Raw genomic sequence first — 22640 nt, 5'->3', positions numbered from 1 at the left:
CTCCTACCTCATACCATACACAAAAGTTAACTAAAAGTGGGTCATAGATCTAAACATAAGATCTAAAGTATAAAACAGTTAAATAAAAAAACATAAGCATAAATCTTCACGAAATTGAACTAGGCATTGGTTTCCTACATGTGACACCAAAAGCACAGATGACAAAAGAAAAAAATAAATAAACCAGATATAATCAAAATTTAAAACTACTGGGACTTCCCTGGTGGCGCAGTGGTTAAGAATCCGCCTGACAATGCAGAGGCTATAGGTTCGACCCCTGGTCTGGGAAGATCCCACATGCCGCAGAACAAATAAGCCTGTGCACCACAACTACTGAGCCTGTGCTCTAGGGCCCATGAGCCACAACTACTGAAGCCTGCACACCTAGAGCCCATGCTCCGCAACAAGAGAAGCCACTGCAATGAGGAGCCCAGGCACCACAACAAAGAGTAGCCCCTGCTCGCTGCAACTAGAGGAAGCCTGTTCACAGCAATGAAGACTCAATGCAGCCAAAAATAAGTAAATAAAATAAATAAATTTATTAAACAGTAAAGTCTTAAAAAAAAATTTTAAACTTTTGTGCTTCAAAGGACACCATAAAGAAAGTGAAAAGAAAACCCAAATAATGGAAGAAAAATTTTGCAAATCATTTATCTGATAAGAGACTTTATTTAGAATATATAAAGAGCTCTTACAATTCAATAATAAAACAATAAATAACCCAGCTTAAAAATGGGCAAAAGCACAGGGAGATCAGCTTGGTGCTTTGCGATGACCTAGAGGGGTGGAATAAAGAGGGTGGGAGGGAGGCTCAAGAGGGAGGGGATGTGGGGATATATGTATGCATATGGCTGATTCACTTTTTTGTACAACAGAAACTAACACAGTATTGTGAAGCAATTATACTCCAATAATGATCTATAAAAAATAAATAAATAAATAAAACAAAAAAATGGGCAAAGAATGTGAATAAACATTTCTCCAAAGAATATATATATATGACCAATAAGTACAGGAAAAAAAGTTTAACATCATTCATTAATCATCAGGAAAATGCAAATCAATGATACCACTTCACACCTACTATGATGGCTACACAGTAATCAAAAATGACAGATAATAACAAGTGGTGGTGAGGTCATGGAGAAACTGGAACACTTATACACTGCTGGTGAAAATGTAAAATGGCGCAGTTGCATTGGAAAATAGTCTGGCACCTCCTCAAAAAGTTAAATATAGAGTTACCGTATGAACCAGCACTCCTAGGTAGATTCCACGCCTAGGTAAATACCCAAGAGAAGTGAAAATATATGTCCACACACAAAAACATGTACACGATTGTTCATACCAGCATGATCCATCACAGCCAAAAAACAGAAGCAATCCAAATGTCCATCAATTAATGAATGGATAAATAAATATGGTATAGCCACACAAATGGTATATTATTTGGCAATAAAAAGAAATGAAATACTGATACATGCTACAACACAGATGAACCCTGAAAACATTATGCTAAGTGTAAGAATCCAGCCACATAGGACCACATATTGTGTGCTTTCATTTATATGAAATGTCGAGAACAGGCCAATCTACACAGACATAAGGTACAGTGGTTCCTTAGGGCTGGGAATGGGGGATGAGAGGTGTGATGGTTAAGGGATATGGGTTTCTATTGGGGTGACTGAACTGCTCTGAAATTGACTGAGGTGGTGGATGCACAACTCTGTGAATATAGTAAAAAACTCTGAATTGTACACTTTAAATATATGAATTGTATGGTATGTATTATATCACAATAAAATTGTTTTTAAAAAGCAATTATACTATGTAATGGCTCTTAACTAAACAAAGAATTATTTAAAGCTATAAATAAAACTGAAAGCTGCATCAATATTGTCAGTGTGAATCACAGAAAAAATGACTGTAACAATATGCACCTCTTACACCTTTAGAACGCAATTTAAAAGATGAGAAATGAATGTAAAATGTCCTAGTGTAAAAGTACTTACTGTCGCTCCATGCTGGCTATTTCCTGATTATCTTCTTTAACCTATAAAGGCATGAAGAGAAAACAGAATTTAAAGAATTACTCATTGTTAGGCTATCTTAAAGAGATTTTCCTTCTAGGGTGTGTACTAAAATATCAAATCTAGTCGCTTTAAACATTTCTTGAAATTCAGCCTTTGAAGTTAAAAGGAACATCATTAGGGAACTAGTCACAGATTTTTCTTTCCTCCTCAAAGGAAGAGTGGTGACTGATAAATATCCATACCTATCCACGTGGCACCAAGAAGTTAACACATCTTCAGGCCTGGATCAATTTACATAAATATCTAGGATTTTTGAGCCTGTCTCCCCTGCTCTGCTCCCCCTGCTCCCCACCCCCAACCCACGCACACGGTAGGGCTGCCAGATTTAGCAATCCCCATTACATTTGAATTTCAGAAAAACAATGAATAACTTTTGTGGTATGTATTTGGAATACACTTATTGTCCTTACGTGTATATTTATTCTAAAAGATTATTCACTGCTTATCCGAAATTCCAATTTTTCTAGTCATTCTGTATTCTATCTAGAAATTCTATACCAAGATCACACTCTTCGTCCCCTGCCTTCAATGATCTCTTTCCAAGGAACTTCAGAGATTCTAGATTTTGATACCTTTCTAGAATGATTCTAACACTTAAATAGCTCCTGAGTTGATCCCTAAGGTTCCTACAAACCCACTGGATTCAATCAAAGACCACAAAGGAGTCCCATTTGTAGGTTCCTGACTAGAGGTGCTCCCAAATATATAGGCTCCTAAGGGCTGTATATTTAGGGTGTCTCAGGATAAACAATAGGCTAAATTAAAGCCAGCCTTGGGATAGTATGAAAGCTACTGAACACATGTGACATAACATGGTGACATACTGTGATTTCACAGGACATTTTAATTCCATTCACTTCATGGTGGCACTGATAGAAAGAACCACACAAAGTCATCAGCCTTGGGGCACTTCATTTTCTAAATATGAGGCCCAAAACAAATAATGGAATACATCTTCAATAAGATTATTTACTGACCAATTAGAAGAGTTTCAAGTTTTTCTTATAAGGATCCAAAACATGAAAAACTGACCAAAATATGCATGAAGACCATATAAAATTAGGATTTAAGTTAAAAAATAAAAAGTTTGAGAAATGACTTTTACCTAGATCTTCTTAGTAAAGCAGTTCATATTAATTTAGATGGAGTTCACTTTTCACTGTTTTTTAAGAAAATAAACTTATTAGTTTTCTGTTCAATTCATATGCCTTAAATAAAACAGACTGATACATTTACCAAATCCTGACATATTAAAATACATATGTTGTTTTTCCTACCTGCTTAAGTAATCTCTCTCTCTCTTCCATTGGGGTTCCCATGCTTTTCTCTTCCTCAATCATTTGATCTCGATGGGACTCCAACTCATAAAGTTTTTCATGCAACAATACAGCCTCCTGTTTTACCTGGGAGTGTGCTATTTCCTGAAGAGAATTAAAATAATTTTAGTATTTTATCAAAAACTATTCAAATAGTTTTCAGTTTATAAGACTAAGGACAAATATAAACTACCAGCATCTTTAAATAGAGATATCAAGAACCTAGAGTACTCAATAATGCTACAAAGTACGTTTCTAAACACTGAAGAATAAAAATAAATCCCTATATACTTTCATAAGCAATTTTCAGTCTAAGGTTCACAAGAAGGTGGTAGCTTTAGTTTATTTTATTTTCTAAATATAAGACCTAAACAAAGATAAAGACATCTCTACCAATGGGAAGATAATAAAGAAAATGTAACGATGTATGTATAACTTTAACCACAAAACCCAATCCAAAGTACAAGGAACTGATCTCTAGAGGGAAGATATTTTCCCCTGAATAGATCATATATATGTTTTCCTACAATTTTATGGGTCGAACTATATCCCCCCAAAATATATGCTGAAGTCCTAATCTCCAGCACCTGTGAACATGACCTAATTTGAAATGGAGTCTGTGCAGATTTAATCAAGTTAAGATTATCTTGAGGTCATTAAAGTGGACCTTAATCCAGTATTAACTGCTCTTTATTAGAAGAGAAGAGATAAAAAACAGAGACACCCGAGGAGAATTCCATTTGATGATACAGGCAAAGAATGGAATGATGTAGCTACAAGTCAAGGAACAAATGCCAAGGATTGACAGCCAGCACCAGAAGCTAGGAAGAGGCAAGGAAGGATTCTACCTAGTGTCCCAGAAGAAGCAAGTCTCTGCTGACACTTTGATTTTAGACTTTTAGCCTCCAGAACTACAAGAAATTTCTGTTGTTTTATGTCACCCAGTTTGTGATACTTTATTACAGCAGCACTAGGAAACTAATAGACATGAGTAGTAAAATTATCATGTATTCACCATTGTTCTACTGTTCACAAAAAGAAAATAAGGGATGTGATAATTTTAAAAGATAGCCAAAAGAGCTAGGGATGTTGGTGGTAGTGGTGACGATGATGATGAAAATGACATTTGAAGTTGTTATTTATTGAGCATGTATTCTGTGCCAGGCACTATACTTCATATTTTTTATATACTATCTCTAACACTCAAAGCAACTTTGTAAGATAGTACTAACATCTCTGTTTTACAGATGAGAAAACTGATGATCTGATATCTAAATAATTTTTCTAAGGTAACAAAAATAAACGTTAATCATGAAAAAAAATTAATGATATCTGAAACCAGGCTCACAGTATGAACAAGATTTTTAAGAGGGGAGACCTCCTCATTTTTGAAAGCAAAAGAGAAGGAATCTTAAGAAAAGGAAAAAGTGAACAAGAGGAAATGTTTGAAAGTCCATAGGCAAAGGGTTATATACACAGCTTAAGTAATGTATTAGCTTCAGGTGAAAAGGCATGATAATAAAATACCAATAGAAAAAATGCAGACATTTTGATGTATCCCTTTTCATAGTACCTTCCCCTTCCCTTTTGCTTAACCACCTATAGACATGTTCATCATTGCATCTTGATAAAACCACTCCTGAAGACTCAAGCTCATGTTGATCTTTCACCTGATTTTTTTCACACTCCTATGAACTGAATCAGCAATACTTAGCACAGTAGGGAGCATACAGCAGATATGCAATAAACACTACTTGATTGATATTTGACATAATGTTATCTTGAAGAACAAATCTTCCCCCCCACCACCAAAAACACCCACAAAGGAATCCAGCTGAAGTTAAACAGAATTAGGATCTACATTTTCTTCATTTGAGAATACTGTAAATTTTTTAAAATTCATGTAATTTTAGGCATACATGTACTAATGCCAAAGTAGAGTGGCATCAATAGAAACACAAACTCCAAGGTTATACCTTACACCTCTTCCTGTGGAAACTAAATCTGCCAATGAAATAAGACCTAACTCTCTTCTACACACCCTAAAAAAAGATAGTGAGGAATTCTGAAAGCTGGCTGTATTAATACTATATAAATGCAGTCCTTATTCCTTGAAGAATATTTTTATTACCATAGAGATCAAAAAAATAAAAATTCTGTGTACCCACATGTAGACAACTGGATACAGAAAATCGTCTTAATATTTTTAAGCAAACTAGTTTTTTCAATAGCAAATTTCCAAAAGAATGATTACAAAATACTCATGGTTTATTTCTTTTGCAAGCTAGGTGAAAGCAATCATGTCAATTTACAATTGTTACTAATCCTATCCTCATTATAGCTACCTGAATACATAGGAAATCAAGAAAGGCAGGCAAGATTTGATGTACAGACAGTGGGAAGGTAGTTTGCAGAAAAAGAATACATTGGCCAACAAATATATAAAGAGATACTCAACTTTTTGTATAAATAAATGAAAATTAAAACAAGATACAAATTTTAAACTATTAAACTAGTAAAAATGGAAAAGGTGGATGGATAATGCAGCTGTTAATGAATACGGGGGAAACAGGCACTCTCATACATTGAGATTAGGAGTAGAAAATGGAACTTTTTTGGAAGGCAACTTGGCAATGTTACAACGTTTTAGAAGTTTGTACCTTCTGACCCAATGCAAGAAATTTATCTTAAGATACACTCGTAGTAACTTTGCATAAAATGTGTTTTCACTATAGCATTGTTTTATAATCTCAAAAAACTATCAATATAAACAACCTAGTCATCTACAGGGCTGTGCTATATATAGTCATACGATGTAATACAATGCAGTAATTTCAAAAAATGAGAAAGATATCTTAAGAGCTGACATGAATAGACATTCAAAAGAGAATGTTAGGTTAAAAAAAAAAAGCTGCAGACAGCATATCCAGTGTACATCCCACTTAAGGTTTTTCTCAACAGTAAAATGAAGGTAGGATTATAGGATTGCTGTGAAGATAAAATGACAATGCTGGTGACATATGTAATGAGCTCAAAAAAAGTACATAGTAATCACTCAATAAATGTGAGAGCAGTTCTGTCTGGAAAGAGGGAAAAGAAATAGGCATTTTTACTTTCATCTTATTCAATTTTTTAATAAAAAACATGTTTGGGGAATTTAAAAACGCTTTAAATAAACAAATAATAAAACAAATGCAAGCTTTTACATCTTTAAACTAATGAACTGACTTCTCCATCTTCACTTGTCTTTAGTCTCTTGTTTGTATGTTTTTTTTTAACATCTTTATTGGAGTATAATTGCTGTACAATGTTGTGTTAGTTTCTGCTATATAGCACAGTGAATCTGCTATATGTATATATATATCCCCATATCCCCTCCCTCTTGCGTCTCCCTCCCACTCTCCCTATCCCACCCGTCTAGGTGGTCGCAAAGCACCGAGCTGATCTCCCTGTGCTATGTGGCTGCTTCCCACTAGCTATCTATTTTACATTTGGTAGTGTATGTATGTCAGTGTTACTCTCTCACTTCGTCCCAGCTTACCCTTCCCCCTACTTGTGTCCTCAAGTCCATTCTCTAGTCTGTGTCTTTATTCCTGTCCTGCCCCTAGGTTCATCAGAACCATTTTTTTTTTTTTAGATTCCATATATATGTGTTAGCATACAGTATTTGTTTTTCTCTTTCTGACTTACTTCACTCTGTATGACAGACTCTAGGTCCATCCACCTCACTACAAATAACTCAATTTCTTTTTATGGCTGAGCAATATTCTATTGTATATATGTGCCACATCTTCTTTATCCACTCATCTGTTGATGGACACTTAGGTTGCTTCCATGACCTGGCTATTGTAAATAGTGCTACAATGAACATTGTGGTACATGTCTCTTTTTGAATTATGGTTTTCTCAGGGTATATGCCCAGTAGTGGGATTGCTGGGTCATATGGTAGTTCTAGTTTTTGTTTTTTAAGGAACCTCCATACTGTTCTCCATAGTGGCTGTATCAATTTACATTCCCACCAACAGTGCAAGAGGGTTCCCTTTTCTCCACACCCTCTCCAGCATTTATTGTTTGTAGATTTTTTGATGATGGCCATTCTGACTGGTGTGAGGTGATACCTCATTGTAGTTTTGATTTGCATTTCTCTAATGATTAGTGATGTTGAGCATCCTTTCATGTGTTTGTCGGCAATCTGTATATCTTCTTTGGAGAATTGTCTATTTAGGTCTTCTGCCCATTTTTGGATTGGGTTCTTTGTTTTTTTGATATTGAGCTGCATGAGCTGCTTGTAAATTTTGGAGATTAATCCTTTGTCAGTCACTTCATTTGCAAATATTTTCTCCCATTCTGAGGGTTGTCTTTTCTTCTTGTTTATGGTTTCCTTTGCTGTGCAAAAGCTTTTAAGTTTCATCAGGTCCCATTTGTTTATTTTTGTTTTTTTTCCATTTATCTAGGAGGTGGGTCAAAAAGGATTTTGCTGTGATTTATGTCATAGAGTGTTCTGCCTATGTTTTCCTCTAAGAGTTTTATAGTGCCTGGCCTTACATTTAGGTCTTTAATCCATTTTGAGTTTATCTTTGTGTATGGTGTTAGGAAGTGTTCTAACTTCATTCTTTTACATGTAGCTGTCCAGTTTTCCCAGCAGCACTTATTGAAGAGGATGTCTTTTCTCCATTGTATATTCTTGCCTCCTTTATCAAAGATAAGGTGACCATATGTGCATGGATTTATCTCTGGGCTTTCTATCCTGTTCCATTGATCTATATTTCTGTTTTTGTGCTAGTACCATACTGTCTTGATTACTGTAGCTTTGTAGTATAGTCTGAAGTCAGGGAGCCTGATTCCTCCAGCTCCATTTTTCTTTCTCAAGATTGCTTTGGCTATTCGGGGTCTTTTGTGTTTCCATACATTGTGAAATTTTTTGTTCTAGTTCTGTGAAAACTGCCATTGGTAGTTTTAAATTACCATTAGATTTTGTGTGCCTCAGCAAGGCAGAATGATTTTTGTACAGGGTAGGTACTCAATAACTGAATCTGCTTTCTTACTAAACTATTTGCAGTCCTGAATAGGAAAAAAAAATTATTACATTTCTATTAGTAAACTACTAAATAAATATGTACCTGAATGAGTTCCATTAACAGATTTAACTGAAATTTCTTTTGTAGCTGAGTGATATGAAAACTTTTACTTGATTTTTACTTACAGATTCCAAGCTCTCTTTTTTCATATTCAGTGAATCTAGCTGTTGCTGAAGTGTATCTAATTCCTAAGAAGAAGGAAAAAAGCAAATATATAGGCAAATTACATTAAGAATAATTTCTTTCTCAACATTTCAAATACAGATGTGACAAAGTAAATTTTGTAAATGTTTTCAACCCTTATCTTAAAATCTGACTAGAATTTATTAACATTCATTATTTCTATTTTTGCCAATTTATTTCATTATTACTAAAAACCTTGCCAAGATCTACCTTTTAAAATACTTATGAGCTTTTTAAAGGGAGCCAGAACTTTTCACAGTGAATCATCACTGTATTCTGAGAATATCAAATATCAGAAGACTTCAAATTAATGATGGTACTGTTTAAACTTATAATTTTTATTTGTCTTTTTAACCATGTTTCCATATCTTTTGCCTATTTTCTTTTAAGGCCAAGACCTGTAGCCATTTATATGGCTCACTCTTAGGGATAAGACCCTTGAACTGTTTACAGTTGACCCCTGAATAAGACAAGTTTGAGGTGCATGGGTCCAACGACATGTGGATTTTTTTCAAGAAATACGTACTACAGTACTACTCAATCCATGGATGGTTTAATCCGTGGATATGGAACCTTCGATACTGAGGGTCAACTATAAATTATACACAGACTTAAATTGCACAGGGGTCTGTGTGCCTAACACCCAAGTTGTTCAAGGGCCAACCAGACCCATTCAAACACCCCTGTGTGATATCAGCTATATTTTGATAGTATTTTGGCATTTTTATAATATTCTTTCATCAATGTTTCATTATATGTTATAAATTCTGTCTAAAATAAAAAGTTATATTAAATTTTCAATAAAGGATTATCTGAGAAACTAGAACTACATTCATTATTGGCATTTGCGGGGACTAACTCTCTGTTAACTGGTTAAGGGATATCTGGACATGAAAGGGCACTACCTTGCAAATCTGAGTCACCACCATGACTGAATGTTGAGAGGATTCTCAATAATCCCTCAGTAGGCATCCAAATTTCTTATTTAAACACCATAATTATGGGACAAAAGCTGTTCAAATTAAGGACAAAGCAAGTAAATGACTTGCTGCTTATTAGGCAGGAAGAAAAGGAAAGAAAATATCCATATGGCTCTGGTGTATGAGGACTTTTAATGTTTTCATTAAAAGTTCATTAAAAAACAAGTGTTTCATGTATCCTTATGACCTGCAAAAATGAATGATGCATAGAACTGAATAACAGAGTAAAAGCTAGGTCACTATGCAACATAAGAAAATGAAATTTTCTACATCAGTGCTTCCTAAATTCAAATGTCCATATGAATCATCTTGTTAAAATGAAGACTCTGATTAGTAGGTTTAGTCAAGCTCTCAGGGGATGCCAATGCTGCCCACCTTCAGATCACCTTTTTAGTAGTAAGACTGCTATATGCCCAGCACAGAGTAGTAATTAGTATTACCTGCAACAATTTCTCATTCACGGTTTTCATTTCTATATACTTGACTTGTTTTTCAGGAGGCATATTTTTGATAATGCCCTCTGCTGCTTGTTTTTCCTGTTCAGTTTCTTCTTCTACACTTCTAATTTGTTTTTCCTTCCTGAAATCAAAAGTATACAATATTCCTCTTACAATATTGAGGGGAAAAAAATCAATTAACTTTACTCAGTCTCAATTAAATAGGATACTTAAAAGTTATTTAACCATAGTTTGTGATCTAAAAGTCCTTATAGATGTACACAAAAATTTTATTTGACCTGTACAAAATTTGGCCCCATCAACACAGACTTATTGGGACTTCCCTGGTGGTGCAGTGGTTAAGAATCTGCCTGCCAATGCAGGGTACACGGGTTCAATCCCTGGTTCAGGAAGATCCCACATGCTGCAGAGCAACTAAGCCCGTGAGCCACAACTACTGAGCCTGCGCTCTAGAGCCCGCGAGCCACAACTACTGAGCCCGTGTGCCACAAATACTGAAGTCCACATGCCTAGAGTCCATGCTCTGCAACAAGAGAAGCCACCACAATGAGAAGCCTGCTCACTGCAACAAAGAGGAGCCCCAGCTCACCACAGCTAGAAAAAGCCCGTGCGCAGCAACGAAGACCCAACGCAGCCCAAAACAAATAAATTTATAACAAAACACAGACTTATTTTACATCTTTCTCTTCTCAATCCCCAAATCCTTGTATTTCCTTATTCTCTACTTTACTTTCTTATAAAAAACCACAAAGATTATCACAGAAAATCCTTAAAGTCTTATACATATGAGAATGTATTTGCACTTTTCGTTAACATACCCTCAAGACAAACAAGAGAGTTAAATTTTAGAATAGTGGTTTTCAAGTATCTTTTAGCTATAGAATTCTTTGACCAAATGAAATCTTGCATGGAAGTTTACCACATAAATCATCTCAAGTAACACAGCTCTGACTGCACTGGGGAGTAGGAAGACCAACAGTGCAATTTGATTAAAAAATGCATAGCTTTAGATTAATATATTTTGCTTAAATTCCCTTTTATCTACTGCTTTAATTAAAACTGGTATTAATATTTCACAAATTATCAACTGTACTTTAGCACTGCAAAATAATAAGCTAATTTCCTTGAAAATTTAACAGGAACATTACAAGTCTAATCATGTAAGTAGTAGTAATGAAATTAATTACAAACAATAACCATCTTTATCATATAATCACAAGAAATACCAGTGATGTGCCACTTATTACCTATGCAAGATCAATTATAAATAGGGTAGAGAAAAATTCTGAAAAAAAATAGAGGTAAGATGCTAGTTATCATGTAAATACTTCAAGATTTACATATAAAAAGCTTGCTTGAAGATAAATTCTCAGTCTCAATATCATAAATTTCTACTTTGAGTTTCAAAATATAATTATTCTATTCAATCTCTTTCAAATGTAGATATCATTAACAGTTTTCACAATCACTAACTGAGCCTCACAGATCCACATATCTATCCTCCACACACTTTACACATTCATACCCTAGTACCAGAATAAGATAATCTAAACTCAGAAATTTTCCTACAGAGAACATCTCATAATAACCAAATAAACGATGAACATAATGAAACAGACAACCTGGAATTTCTATTTATTTTTGTCTCATTATTGAACAGGAAGTGATGTCTTCACTTTGAGCCTCAATTATTATAGCATAAAAAAATGTGTCTGCTGCTGCTACAATTTATACGGGTATATGCGTGAGCTCACAGAAATTTCAAACAGAAAAGATCATCTATTCCAATCTCTTTGTTTCACAGATTAAGGATACTGAAGCCCAGAGAAGTTTGTTAGATCTAACTCATTCTGAACTCCATGATTATTTACTACCAACAATGAATCTTAACCATGTTTTTGCCTGATATATCTACTATAGTTAGATGGGAACTAATGTTGTAAAGTATTCCATTTTACAGAGGGGAAGTTACACAAGGAATCACAAGGAAGGTAACTGATTTTTTGAAGGCCACGTAATGGCCAAGGGTCGGGTCTTTTGATGCTTTGAGCAGTCTGCTCCTGTTATAACTTGGCAGTAAAACTACCAATGATGGTGTCATAAAAATGAGTAAACAACAAAGTTGAAACTCAGTGGAATACAAAACTTGGTGGAATCTTTTCAACTTGAATCTTTCAAAATACAAAATACCTTTAGGATCAACACTTAAATCACTTTAGCAATGTATCTTTCAAATTATGCATTTTCAATATTATATACTTTAACTCACAAAGTAAATTTGTTAATATTTAAATTTTTAAGAGTAATTAAGAATCACAAAGGTTAAGCAAGCCACCTTAGTTGTTACACTAAAAAAGTCAAAGATGACTTTAAGAAATTATTCTTCTAGTTAATCTTTTGCTAAGGAAGTCTAGTTTCTTTCTTTCTTTTTTTTTTTCCACCTGTTCACGGTACAAAGTTTAAAACAAAGTGAAATAAAATCATATGACATACTTTTTTTTTTTAATGGTGTGGAAGAAAGAGAGTACATTCCTTACACACCAGTCTCAAAGACAAAAGAAAAAAGGAAAGGTAAGGTCCTATAATATTTATAGGTTCAGTGATTACTGTTGAATTTTTTAAAATCATATTTAAATTGTTAAGTCTATACAAAAATCTCTGTCTCTAATAAGTGATGAAAGAGAAGAAAATATGATTGCATTTTTCACAAGATCTACCTTAGAACTATAAATCTGGAACATGGCCAAAAAAATCTTTCCCAAATAAATTGATAATGTAATAAAAAGTAATTATTTTTCTTTTGGGAAAAAAAAAGGTTTCATCTAACCAATCAAATTTATAAGATCTTTTTATTTTGAAATATGTTAATCACAGAGCATTTTGAAGTGATATTAACTTAAAAACAAATTTGTAAGATGAAAAAAGACTGACTACCAGGTGATAATTGTTGAAACTGGGCAATGACTATCCTACTTAGAGGTTTTTTCTTGATAGTTTCCATTATAAATTTTTTTTTTTGCGGTACGCGGGCCTCTCACTGTTGTGGCCTCTCCCATTGCAGAGCACAGGCTCCGGACGCGAACGCTCAGCGGCCATGGCTCACAGGCCCAGCCGCTCCGCAGCATGTGGGATCTTCCCAGACCAGGGCATGAACCCGTGTCCCCTGCATCAACAGGCGGACTCTCAACCACTGTGCCACCAGGGAAGCCCCATTATAAAAGTTTTTAAATTTGAAAAAAAAAAGTTCTATAAAATTACAAGAGAGAAGTTAATTGTGAATTATTAATACCTTACTCCAAATACATTGAATTCTGGTATAAATATCTAAAATATTTAATGACAAAACCGTATTACAGTATATATATTTTATTTAACGAAACCAAAATAATTGCAGTATCTTTTTATTTCATGGTGTATAATAGCCATATAAAGTACACGACCAAAAACTTCTCAGAAACTTGTACTTGAAACTGCACTAAGAAGAACATTGTTTCTTTTTCAATATCTACCATTTCCTTTTGTGAAAATCTTTTTTTCTGTAATATAGGTTATAGGCTATATAAAAGGGCACTTAATTTTGTAAGATAGTTTTTTAAAAAAACTGATATTTCATTTATTCTCTATTTTTTAATCACTAAACTCAAGCCCACATATCATTTCAAAATAAATATCAAATTGAGAAAAAAATCCAAAGGGAGAAAAAGGCAATAATAGCTGTTTCCTTTTAAATCAACTTTTTAAATAGGGTAAACTGACTCAAAAACAATTTCTGCATAAACTACCGGCTAGTTATTCTGCCAATCTGATGTCTTCAAGATAGCCAATAAAGCTAGCAAATGTTGCTGTCTAAGGATTTGTCTATTTAGTGTTGTGATGGTCAATATCCACCTACCCCGTCTTTCAATCTTTCCCCTCTCAAAACATGTACAAATATATGAAAAGCCCCATGGACCTTGTGGCTCAATCAATGCATTTCATAGCTTTAGACCTAATAATGGTTTAGATCTGTTGACTGCTTTCTTGTACAGAATCTACCTTAAGCTCTAAGTATATATAGTTTCTAACTCTAAAATTTATCAAATAGAAGGAAAAAAAAGATTCCTTTTCTAACCCTTACGATTTTATTCACTTTAGCATACTGGAGAAGACAATTATTAGTATAACGCAGATGATAAAGATAATAAATACAAGACAATCCTCTGTCTCCATTTTCACAAAGTCTCACAGTCCCACCTGACCTCCATTACCTTCTCCAGCTGCTTCTATTCCACATAAACTCTTTAGTTAATTTTCTTTGTAGCCTATCTGCTTCCTTTATTCATCCTTATCCTATTTATTTCTGGGGGGAAAAAAAGAAGCACTTTTCCCTTACCACTGCCCTACCCACATGGGCATCCTACAAAAACATCAGGAAAAATTTCACTACACCATTGAGAAATACTGAAACAGGCCACTGGGGAGGTTGCATACTTATTCCTAGAAATCACTAAATACGGGTAAACTACCTTTTATATATGATTTAGGGATCCCCTTTTGTAGGCAGTGGTCTGGAATAAGTGATAGCTTGAATTCATTTCTGACTCTAAAAGGGATTCTATTATGATCTACATTCAAATTGTAAAATCTAGGAGAACAGTGGCTTTTTCTTCAAACTTTGATTTAGCCACGTAAAGAAAGAAAGTGGAAAAGGAATAAACATAAACAGATCATCAGACAGAAGGCAATGAGGAAGTTAACTAGAATAGACCAGTACTGGCATAACAATAAATTCCTCATTGCTAATGCAGCAACAGACTTTAGTAACTTGAAATGTATCTTGCTCACTGAGTAGTTTCTTACCTCCTGCTCTCGTGGGATAAATTTTCCTAAAAAGTCATAAGCAACTAATTGTACAAGTGCTATAAGAAGGCTCAAAAGACTAAATTTTAACCACTAAGGATGATAGTAACAGGACATATTCATATCATTTCAAACAGATCATTTGTTTGCAGCAGTTTCTTATTTATTTCTTATTTATTTATTTATTTTTGATGTGGACCATTTTTTAAAGTCTTTATTGAATTTGTTACAATATTGCTTCTGTTTTCTGTTTTGGTATTTTGGCTGCAAGGCATGTGGAATCTTAGCACCCTGACCAGGGATTGAACCTGCACTCCCCTGCATTGGAAGGCGAAGTCTTAACCACTGGACCGCCAGGGAAGTCCCTATTTATTTATTTTTTAATAGGTCTTTTTAAAATTAATTTTTATTGGAGAACAGTTGCTTTATGCAGCAGTTTCTAATGTTGACTTTAAGAAAACAGAAATAAAAATAAGAAATATCAAGGTCATGAATAAAATGACTAAATGGAAAGTATTTATAGTAAGAAGAATTACTGAAATAAATGGCAATTTCCAGTTAAACATGGCATGTTGAATGTACCCACTAACTTGGACTCCTGTCCAAAACCCTACTAAAATGAAAATAAAAGGAAATTTGAAGTATATAAACTCATAATGACAAAAAGAATGGAAGAGGAAACAACAGCAATAAAATCTAGAAACTAGAAAGCTAAAAATTAAGGGCAAACTGACTGGGAAAGCAAAATTCTCCCAAGCCAGCAGTGGGGAAAACTGAGAAGCCACTTGATTTACACTGCAGAATCCCTAGATGGCCCAGAGATTGGCAGTACCAGATATTCTGGAAGTAGAAAAGGAGGGGCTGAAACATAGTTGAAAGTCTTTCTCCCTGACACTGCCCAGCCAGGTAAAGGTCCTCTCCTACCTAAGCAGAAAAATAAGGCTTTTGTTTTTTTGCTCTGGGGAAAATAAAACAAACAGAATCTGGGCACTAGGCACAAGTGACTGCAGGGACGTTATGCCAAAAGCAGGGAGAATAAGTTAAAGTTTACATATTAATTACTGAGACAAACTCAACTTTTCCACCACTGAGCTCTCAGAACGCTGGCTACTTGGCCTCACCTTTTCAGGCAGATTAAAAATGTCATTTTGGGGAATCCAAGCAGCCCAAGAGAAACAATCTAAAGATAATGACATTTAGGGATTCCCCCAAAAAACAGTCCATTATGGTCACTCTACAGTAAGATCTAAAGTTAATAAGAACTGGGAATTCCTTGGTGGTCCAGTGGTTAGGACTCCACGCTTCCACTGCAGGGGGCACGGGTTCGATCCCTGGTCAGGGAACTAAGACCCCAAAGGCCATGCGGTGTGGCCAAAAAATAATAGAGAAGTTAATAAGAACCACACAAATGCACAGTTTCCCATCAGCTTTTTTGTTTCCCACTCTTATATGTAAGTCCTAAACCAAATATTAACAGATACGCAAAGTTCAAAAGAAAACCTCTAACATAAAGGATACTTATAAAAATAAACTGGAAAAGCACAACTTGAGGGTACAAAGGCTATTCAAGGAAAAAGAAAACAAGAGATACAAGAAAAAACAAGGAAAAAAATATATTCATACAACAGTATACTACAAAAGAAATTTTCAGAGAACAAAAAGAACTTAGAATTAAGAAGATGACAGGAAAAAGAAAACTTTAATAGAAGAGTTTGACGATAAAGTTCCAGAAAGCAGAGCAAAAACACACAGAGATGAAATGTGGAAGAGTAAACATAAAAAATTAGAAAATCATACCAGGAGATCCAACACCTAATTAAAGGGGTTCTAGAAAGAGAAGTGAGGTTTTTTTTTTAATGAGGAAGAAAATTATCAGTACCATCAATCAAATAATTCAGAAAATTTCCCACTGTTTCCAGATTGAAAGTGCCCACCAACTGCCCAGTTTCATGAATGAAAACAGACTCTCACAAAGGATGATGAAATTTCAGAATATCCATATTAAGGCTATATTGTACAACTCAGAGAATATAGCCAATGTTTTATAATAACTATAAATGGAGTATAACCTTTAAAAATTGTGAATCACTATACTGTACACCTCTAACTATATAATATTTTAGAGCAAAGAAAAAGCTTTGGGGTTAAGAAACGGCAAGTTACATAAAAGGATAAAGAATTAGAATGGCATAGCATCACAGTTCTTAACAGTAATACAGTCATGGTTGGTTGAATCCACAGATGTAAAACCCGTGGATACGAAGGGTCCACTGTATTCATTATATTGCACCATTTTATGTAAGGGACTTGAACATCTACAGATTTGGTATCTGTAGGGACTCCTGAAACCAATCCCCTGCTGATACTGAGGGACGACTATACTAGAAACCCAAAGACAATGGGGCGGTGCCATCAACCTTTTGAGGGAAAATTATTTCCTACTCAGAGTTCTATTTCTAGCCAAAATATCTTTTATGGTCTAAAAAAAATTCTCTCCTATGGACCTTCTCAGGAAGCTCCTGCAGGAAGCTCCATGGAAAAAAGGCAGTAATCCAAGACAGACCATTCTAGAAAACAGGAATCCAGTAACAAGGGCAAATTGTCTCTACAATGAGGGTGGAAGGAGAGTGGAAGTCAACGGCTGTGTAGAGGGCCTAGTGATCAGCTCATCTAGATCAGAGCATGGCAGCAGGCTCTGGGAGAGACTTCTTCAAGCAAATGAAACAAATTAAACTATCTAATATACATAAACTATTGAGAGATTTGCTAGGGAGAGTTTGGGTATAAATTAATGAGAAAAAAAACACAACCCTAAGCACATGAATAGAAAACCAGGACAATTAATTAGAGGAAAAACAGTGTGCAGGAACAGAATAATAATCCTGTTAACAGGGCTCAGTCATTGACAGCTTTATACATTCCTGATAGTATAAACACTGAGTACTCATCTAACCAAAATTACAAGTGACTATGCTCGGAGAGTAAAGAGACAGTAAATATGTATTTGATGCATTGAAGATGAAGGTAGGGAGTGTTTGAAAGAAAGCTGAGGACTCTCATCTCCCAAAGTGTTAAGTCAAAGGATAATATCAATAGATAATGCCTAAAATTGAAAAATCAAGAAGTAGCAATATAAGCATATACTTAAATGTGTATATATACATAAATATATATCCTTCTGGACTTTCTTTTGTGCACATATATTAAAATTTTTAAATGTACAACCACTTCAATGGTTTTAAAGCTCCTGTCACTAGATCTAGGAACTAAAGAGACACCCTGAAAATTACTGTCTTTCATTCTCCCCAGGAGCTTTCCAGTTTTTTAAGATTAGAGTGCAGGGAGGGTGTTTCATATTTTATATATTTTAAGAAAAAACAGATTTAAAAGGAGAAAAATGGAAATCAAAATGTCCTAAAAGATCTCTAATGTTCTAGTCTCCTAATGAGATATAAATACTCTCTTTTCTGTCAGGCTTGCAATATGAAAATCACAAGCATCGCAATCTTGTTTTGGCCACTCTCCATGCCATTGTTATCAGATGAAAGCCAGACGTCTAAAACCGTAAGTTTTTACAATCAAGCTAGTGAAAATATTTTCAAAGGTACACTTTGTGTAGATTTAGTAAAATACTGAAGGCAATAAAAGAAAGAAGAAAAAACTCAAGCTATCAAAACAAACTCTTTAGTTAGCTGTGTATATTCAAAACATGTGATCTCTGAGCCAGATTCTAATTTGACAAAAGCAGTCTTCATTTTTTAAAAAACTGAGTTCTTTAAAAGCTGACTAAAGGAGAAATACATAAAATTTCACTACAAAACCAGAGATTAGTTAAGACATAAAAAACACACTTTAAAATGTAGGAAACTTAAAAAAAAATACATATTTATGAGGGAAATTGCTGTTGTTACATTATTATTATTATTGGGGGACATTTCAACTGCAAAAACAGTCAAAACAAGAGCTATTTCTTTGGATTAATATCCACATAAGGAAAGCACTTCTTCCTGTTGCCTGACTCTTTAAATTCAACACATGGCTCAATTTCTGTTACAAGATATTTTCTTTTAAAACACCAAATTTTGAGCTGTTAACCCTATAGAGGTGTGTATATATATATATATATATATATATATTTTTTTTTTTTTTTTTTTTTTTTTTTTTTTGCGGTATGCGGGCCTCTCACTGCTGTGGCCTCTCCCGTTGCGGAGCACAGGCTCCGGACGCGCAGCCTCAGCGGCCACGGCTCACAGGCCCAGCCGCGCCAAGGCATGTGGGATCTTCCCGGATCGGGGCACGAACCGGTGTCCCCTGCATCAGCAGGCGGACTCTCAACCACTGCGCCACCAGGGAAGCCCTAGAGGTATATATTGAATATTGTTTCTTAATTATTTAATAGTCCTAGATGTAGTGCTGGTAGCTCTGATTTTTAGAAATTACATTTTTACATTATTTTCTCATTATAAATGTCAATCTTGCACACTGAAATACTAAGTTAACAGAATTATTATTTACCATTTATTTCCACATATATAAATGGCAATATACCAATATTTTCTTTCTGTAATGATTATTTAATAACAGTTGGAAGATACTTGTATGACAAACGATCTCCTTCCTCAATTATATATATCAGAATTCCTTAATCTTCAACATTCCATCCCAATAAAAAAAAGTATTTGCTTTACCTTTTTCATATTTTAACATAAAAAGATTAGATAGTAGGGCTTCCCTGGTGGCACAGTGGTTGGGAGTCCGCCCGCCGATGCGGGGGCCGCAGGTTCGTGCCCCGGTGCGGGAGGATCCCGCGTGCCGCGGAGCGGCTGCGCCTGTGGGCCATGGCCGCTGGGCCTGCGCATCGGGAGCCTGTGCTCCGCGACGGGAGAGGCTGCGACAGAGAGAGGCTCACGTACCGCAAAAAAAAAAAAAAATTTGATAGTAGATTTTTTTCTAAAAGTATTTCCTTCTAATGTCTAATTGCCTGCATATGAAAATTTGGGAAATTCTGCTAGCATTTTTCCTTATTAATGCATTTCTAATTTTCTTTTTAGGAAGTCAAATGTAATTTCACTGCAAAGAATTATGCTTTGATTCCAGCAAATATCAATAAAAATGTTACTATACTTGACCTCAGTTATAACCAAATTACTCTGAATGTTACAGATACAAGAGTTCTACAGACATATTTTTTACTCACCGAGCTCTATTTGATTGAGAACAATGTCATTATCCTACGTAATAATAGTTTTGGTAACCTCTCCAATCTAGAAATTTTAAATATCTGTAGAAACTCCATCCACATAATTCAACAGCGTGCCTTTACAGGCTTAGATAAACTAAAACAGTTATATCTCTGCCAAAACAAAATAGTTCAACTGAATCATGATATATTTGTGCCTCTAAAAAGCCTGATACTATTGAATCTGCAAGGCAATTTGATAAGCTATCTTGATGTATCACAACTGTTTCATCTGGAATTCATAATTTTATACGGAAATCCGTGGAACTGCTCTTGTAGTCTACTGAATTTGCAAAACTGGTTGAACACATCGAATGTGACACTAGGTAAGCAATCATAATTTAAATTAGTCAAAACCAAAATGTGATTGATTTTGGATTGTTCTACCCCAGAAAAGTCTCTTGTTTCATGTCTAAAAGAAAAGGAAACTTCCTGTTTAAGGGAAACAAGAAGAAACACTGAAAAGCAATTGCTGAGTACAAGCTCTCCCTCTGCCTCTCCAGAAAAAAAGAAAAAGAAGAAAAGAAACTTAAATGTTCTATATATATATGAGATGAAACTGTCACTTTGTATACTAAGTTTGCAGTTTCAATATATAAGACTAATTTTTAAAAGCACTTCCTTTTCTTAGGATAGCTTGTCAGAGAGTAGGTGAAAACAGGTGCCCTACTTTCTAAACTACATGCCATGTTCCAGATGTTCACCATAATCTAAATCATAACATTTTTACATTACTACACAGACAAACTAAACAATAAACAGATACTGTACTTAACCTACATTTATAACATAAACAGAAATGGGCATTTCCCTTGTTGTGTTGCTAGGCAAATACAACAGTTTCTTTTTTATAATATCTTTAATGACGACAGATAAATATGTCAAAAAATTCTAGATAAAAAATTATAAAATGTTGTTAACCATAATAATTTATTAACCATAATAATATTATTTTCCATAATAAATCTTATTCTTTCTAATTTACTAGAAAATGAGAACATCACCATGTGCAGCTATCCGGATACACTAAAGTGCTACAATATCAAAACAGTACCTTACAAGGCTGAATGCTACTCAAAATTTCCTTCATCTATAAGTGAAGATCTTTACATTCATTTTCAGTCCATTAGCAATTCAACATATAATAGTTTTTTGAACAACATAACAAGAAATTCAGGTAATGTACTGGTTTTGAATAATAATATTGCTGAGGATAGCATACCAAATAAACTGAGATAGTTCTCATTATTTTTTTGTACTTTAAATTTCTAAAAACTATGTAAAAGAACAATTCTTCCACCCAAGAAAAGACTGACAAAATACTGGGTTTCTAAAGTAGGCTCTGCTAGCTTTCAGTCAAATGCCGTTATGCAAATTATTGATATTTAACTTCTCTGAGCCTTGGTATTAACTAGTTAAGTCACAATTTTTAACAGGTATAAATCAATAATGTTCCTAGATGAATGGATAAACAATACCTGCTAAGACAGGTAGATATTTTGAAAAAAGGTATTCTTTCACCACACTATGAAATATCTTTATTTTTGGCAGTTTTAGTAACTTTTGCTTAAAGAAGATTATGTACATTTATTTCTAATACTGGGGAGTTATTAGGACATGTAATTATGATTATTTTATTTTTGTCAATTTAACAAAACTACCCCCACCCTCTCTTTCTCGGTATTCCATTTAAGAACGTGAATCTCAAGGAAAAAGCTGGACTCTTCTTGTCAGTGTTGTAGTCACTGTACTGATGACTTCACTCCTCATTTCAATTGCTATCAAATGTCCAGTATGGTATAATTTTCTGCTTAGTTACAATCATCATCGCCTGGAAGAGCATGAAGCAGAAACCTATGAAGATAGTTTTACCAGAAATCCAAGTCCTCCTCCACAGATACCAGACACAAGCTCTGAAGAAACTATAGTAATATTTGAACAACTACATCAATTTGTGGTAGATGATGATGGGTTTATTGAAGACAAATACATAGATACTCATGAATTACGTGAAGAAAATTAATTTCTTTCAATGTTTGATTCTTTAAAGATGTTAACAGCTCACTCACAGTTTAGACATGGAGATTTTGATACATGACATACTGAACTATAGCTAGTAGACCATCATATTAATTGCAACACACATATATATCATAAAATTATGCTCTTCTCATTGGCACTGTGCAAGTAGGTCCAAATACAGTAACTGCCACTCCTTGTTAGCTAACAGTTAAAATACTAGCATTACTATTCTCAGCAGGATTCAGGGGACCATACAGAACAGTAGGAAAAGGCCTAAAGTAAATTATTCATTAATTAAAATGAACAGATTTTCATATTAGTCAGATATGTGATGTAATACATATTAAAGTTTTACTGATTGGAATCAGTAAAGAAATAAAAGATTTTGGAATTTTATCACAAGTCAAAGTGAAGAACAGAGATAGTTTAAAC

At 34.5% G+C, this 22640-nt stretch overlaps 2 protein-coding genes across 2 annotated transcripts in view; one reads left to right on the top strand and one right to left on the bottom strand.

The window, feature by feature from the left end:
* IFT74 (intraflagellar transport 74) overlaps positions 1-22640 on the bottom strand; it is a 79276-nt gene that overhangs the window by 35224 nt on the left and 21412 nt on the right. Inside the window, exons 10-13 of the mRNA XM_007455914.1 lie at positions 10091-10229; positions 8613-8675; positions 3371-3514; positions 2013-2053 (exon numbers count right to left, since the gene is read on the bottom strand). Coding sequence (XP_007455976.1) covers positions 2013-2053; positions 3371-3514; positions 8613-8675; positions 10091-10229 — 387 coding nt within the window. The remainder of the gene's footprint in view (positions 1-2012; positions 2054-3370; positions 3515-8612; positions 8676-10090; positions 10230-22640) is intronic.
* Positions 12614-22209, top strand: LRRC19 (leucine rich repeat containing 19). Its single transcript, XM_007455913.1, has 5 exons — positions 12614-12679; positions 18422-18511; positions 19999-20512; positions 21175-21363; positions 21881-22209. The coding sequence occupies exons 1-5, from the start codon at positions 12614-12616 to the stop codon at positions 22207-22209; spliced, it is 1188 nt and encodes a 395-aa protein (XP_007455975.1).

Source organism: Lipotes vexillifer, unplaced genomic scaffold, assembly GCF_000442215.2.
Source record: "Lipotes vexillifer unplaced genomic scaffold, Lipotes_vexillifer_v1.1 scaffold644, whole genome shotgun sequence".
Lineage (NCBI taxonomy): Eukaryota > Metazoa > Chordata > Mammalia > Artiodactyla > Lipotidae > Lipotes > Lipotes vexillifer.
This window is presented reverse-complemented; position numbering and strand designations above follow the sequence as displayed.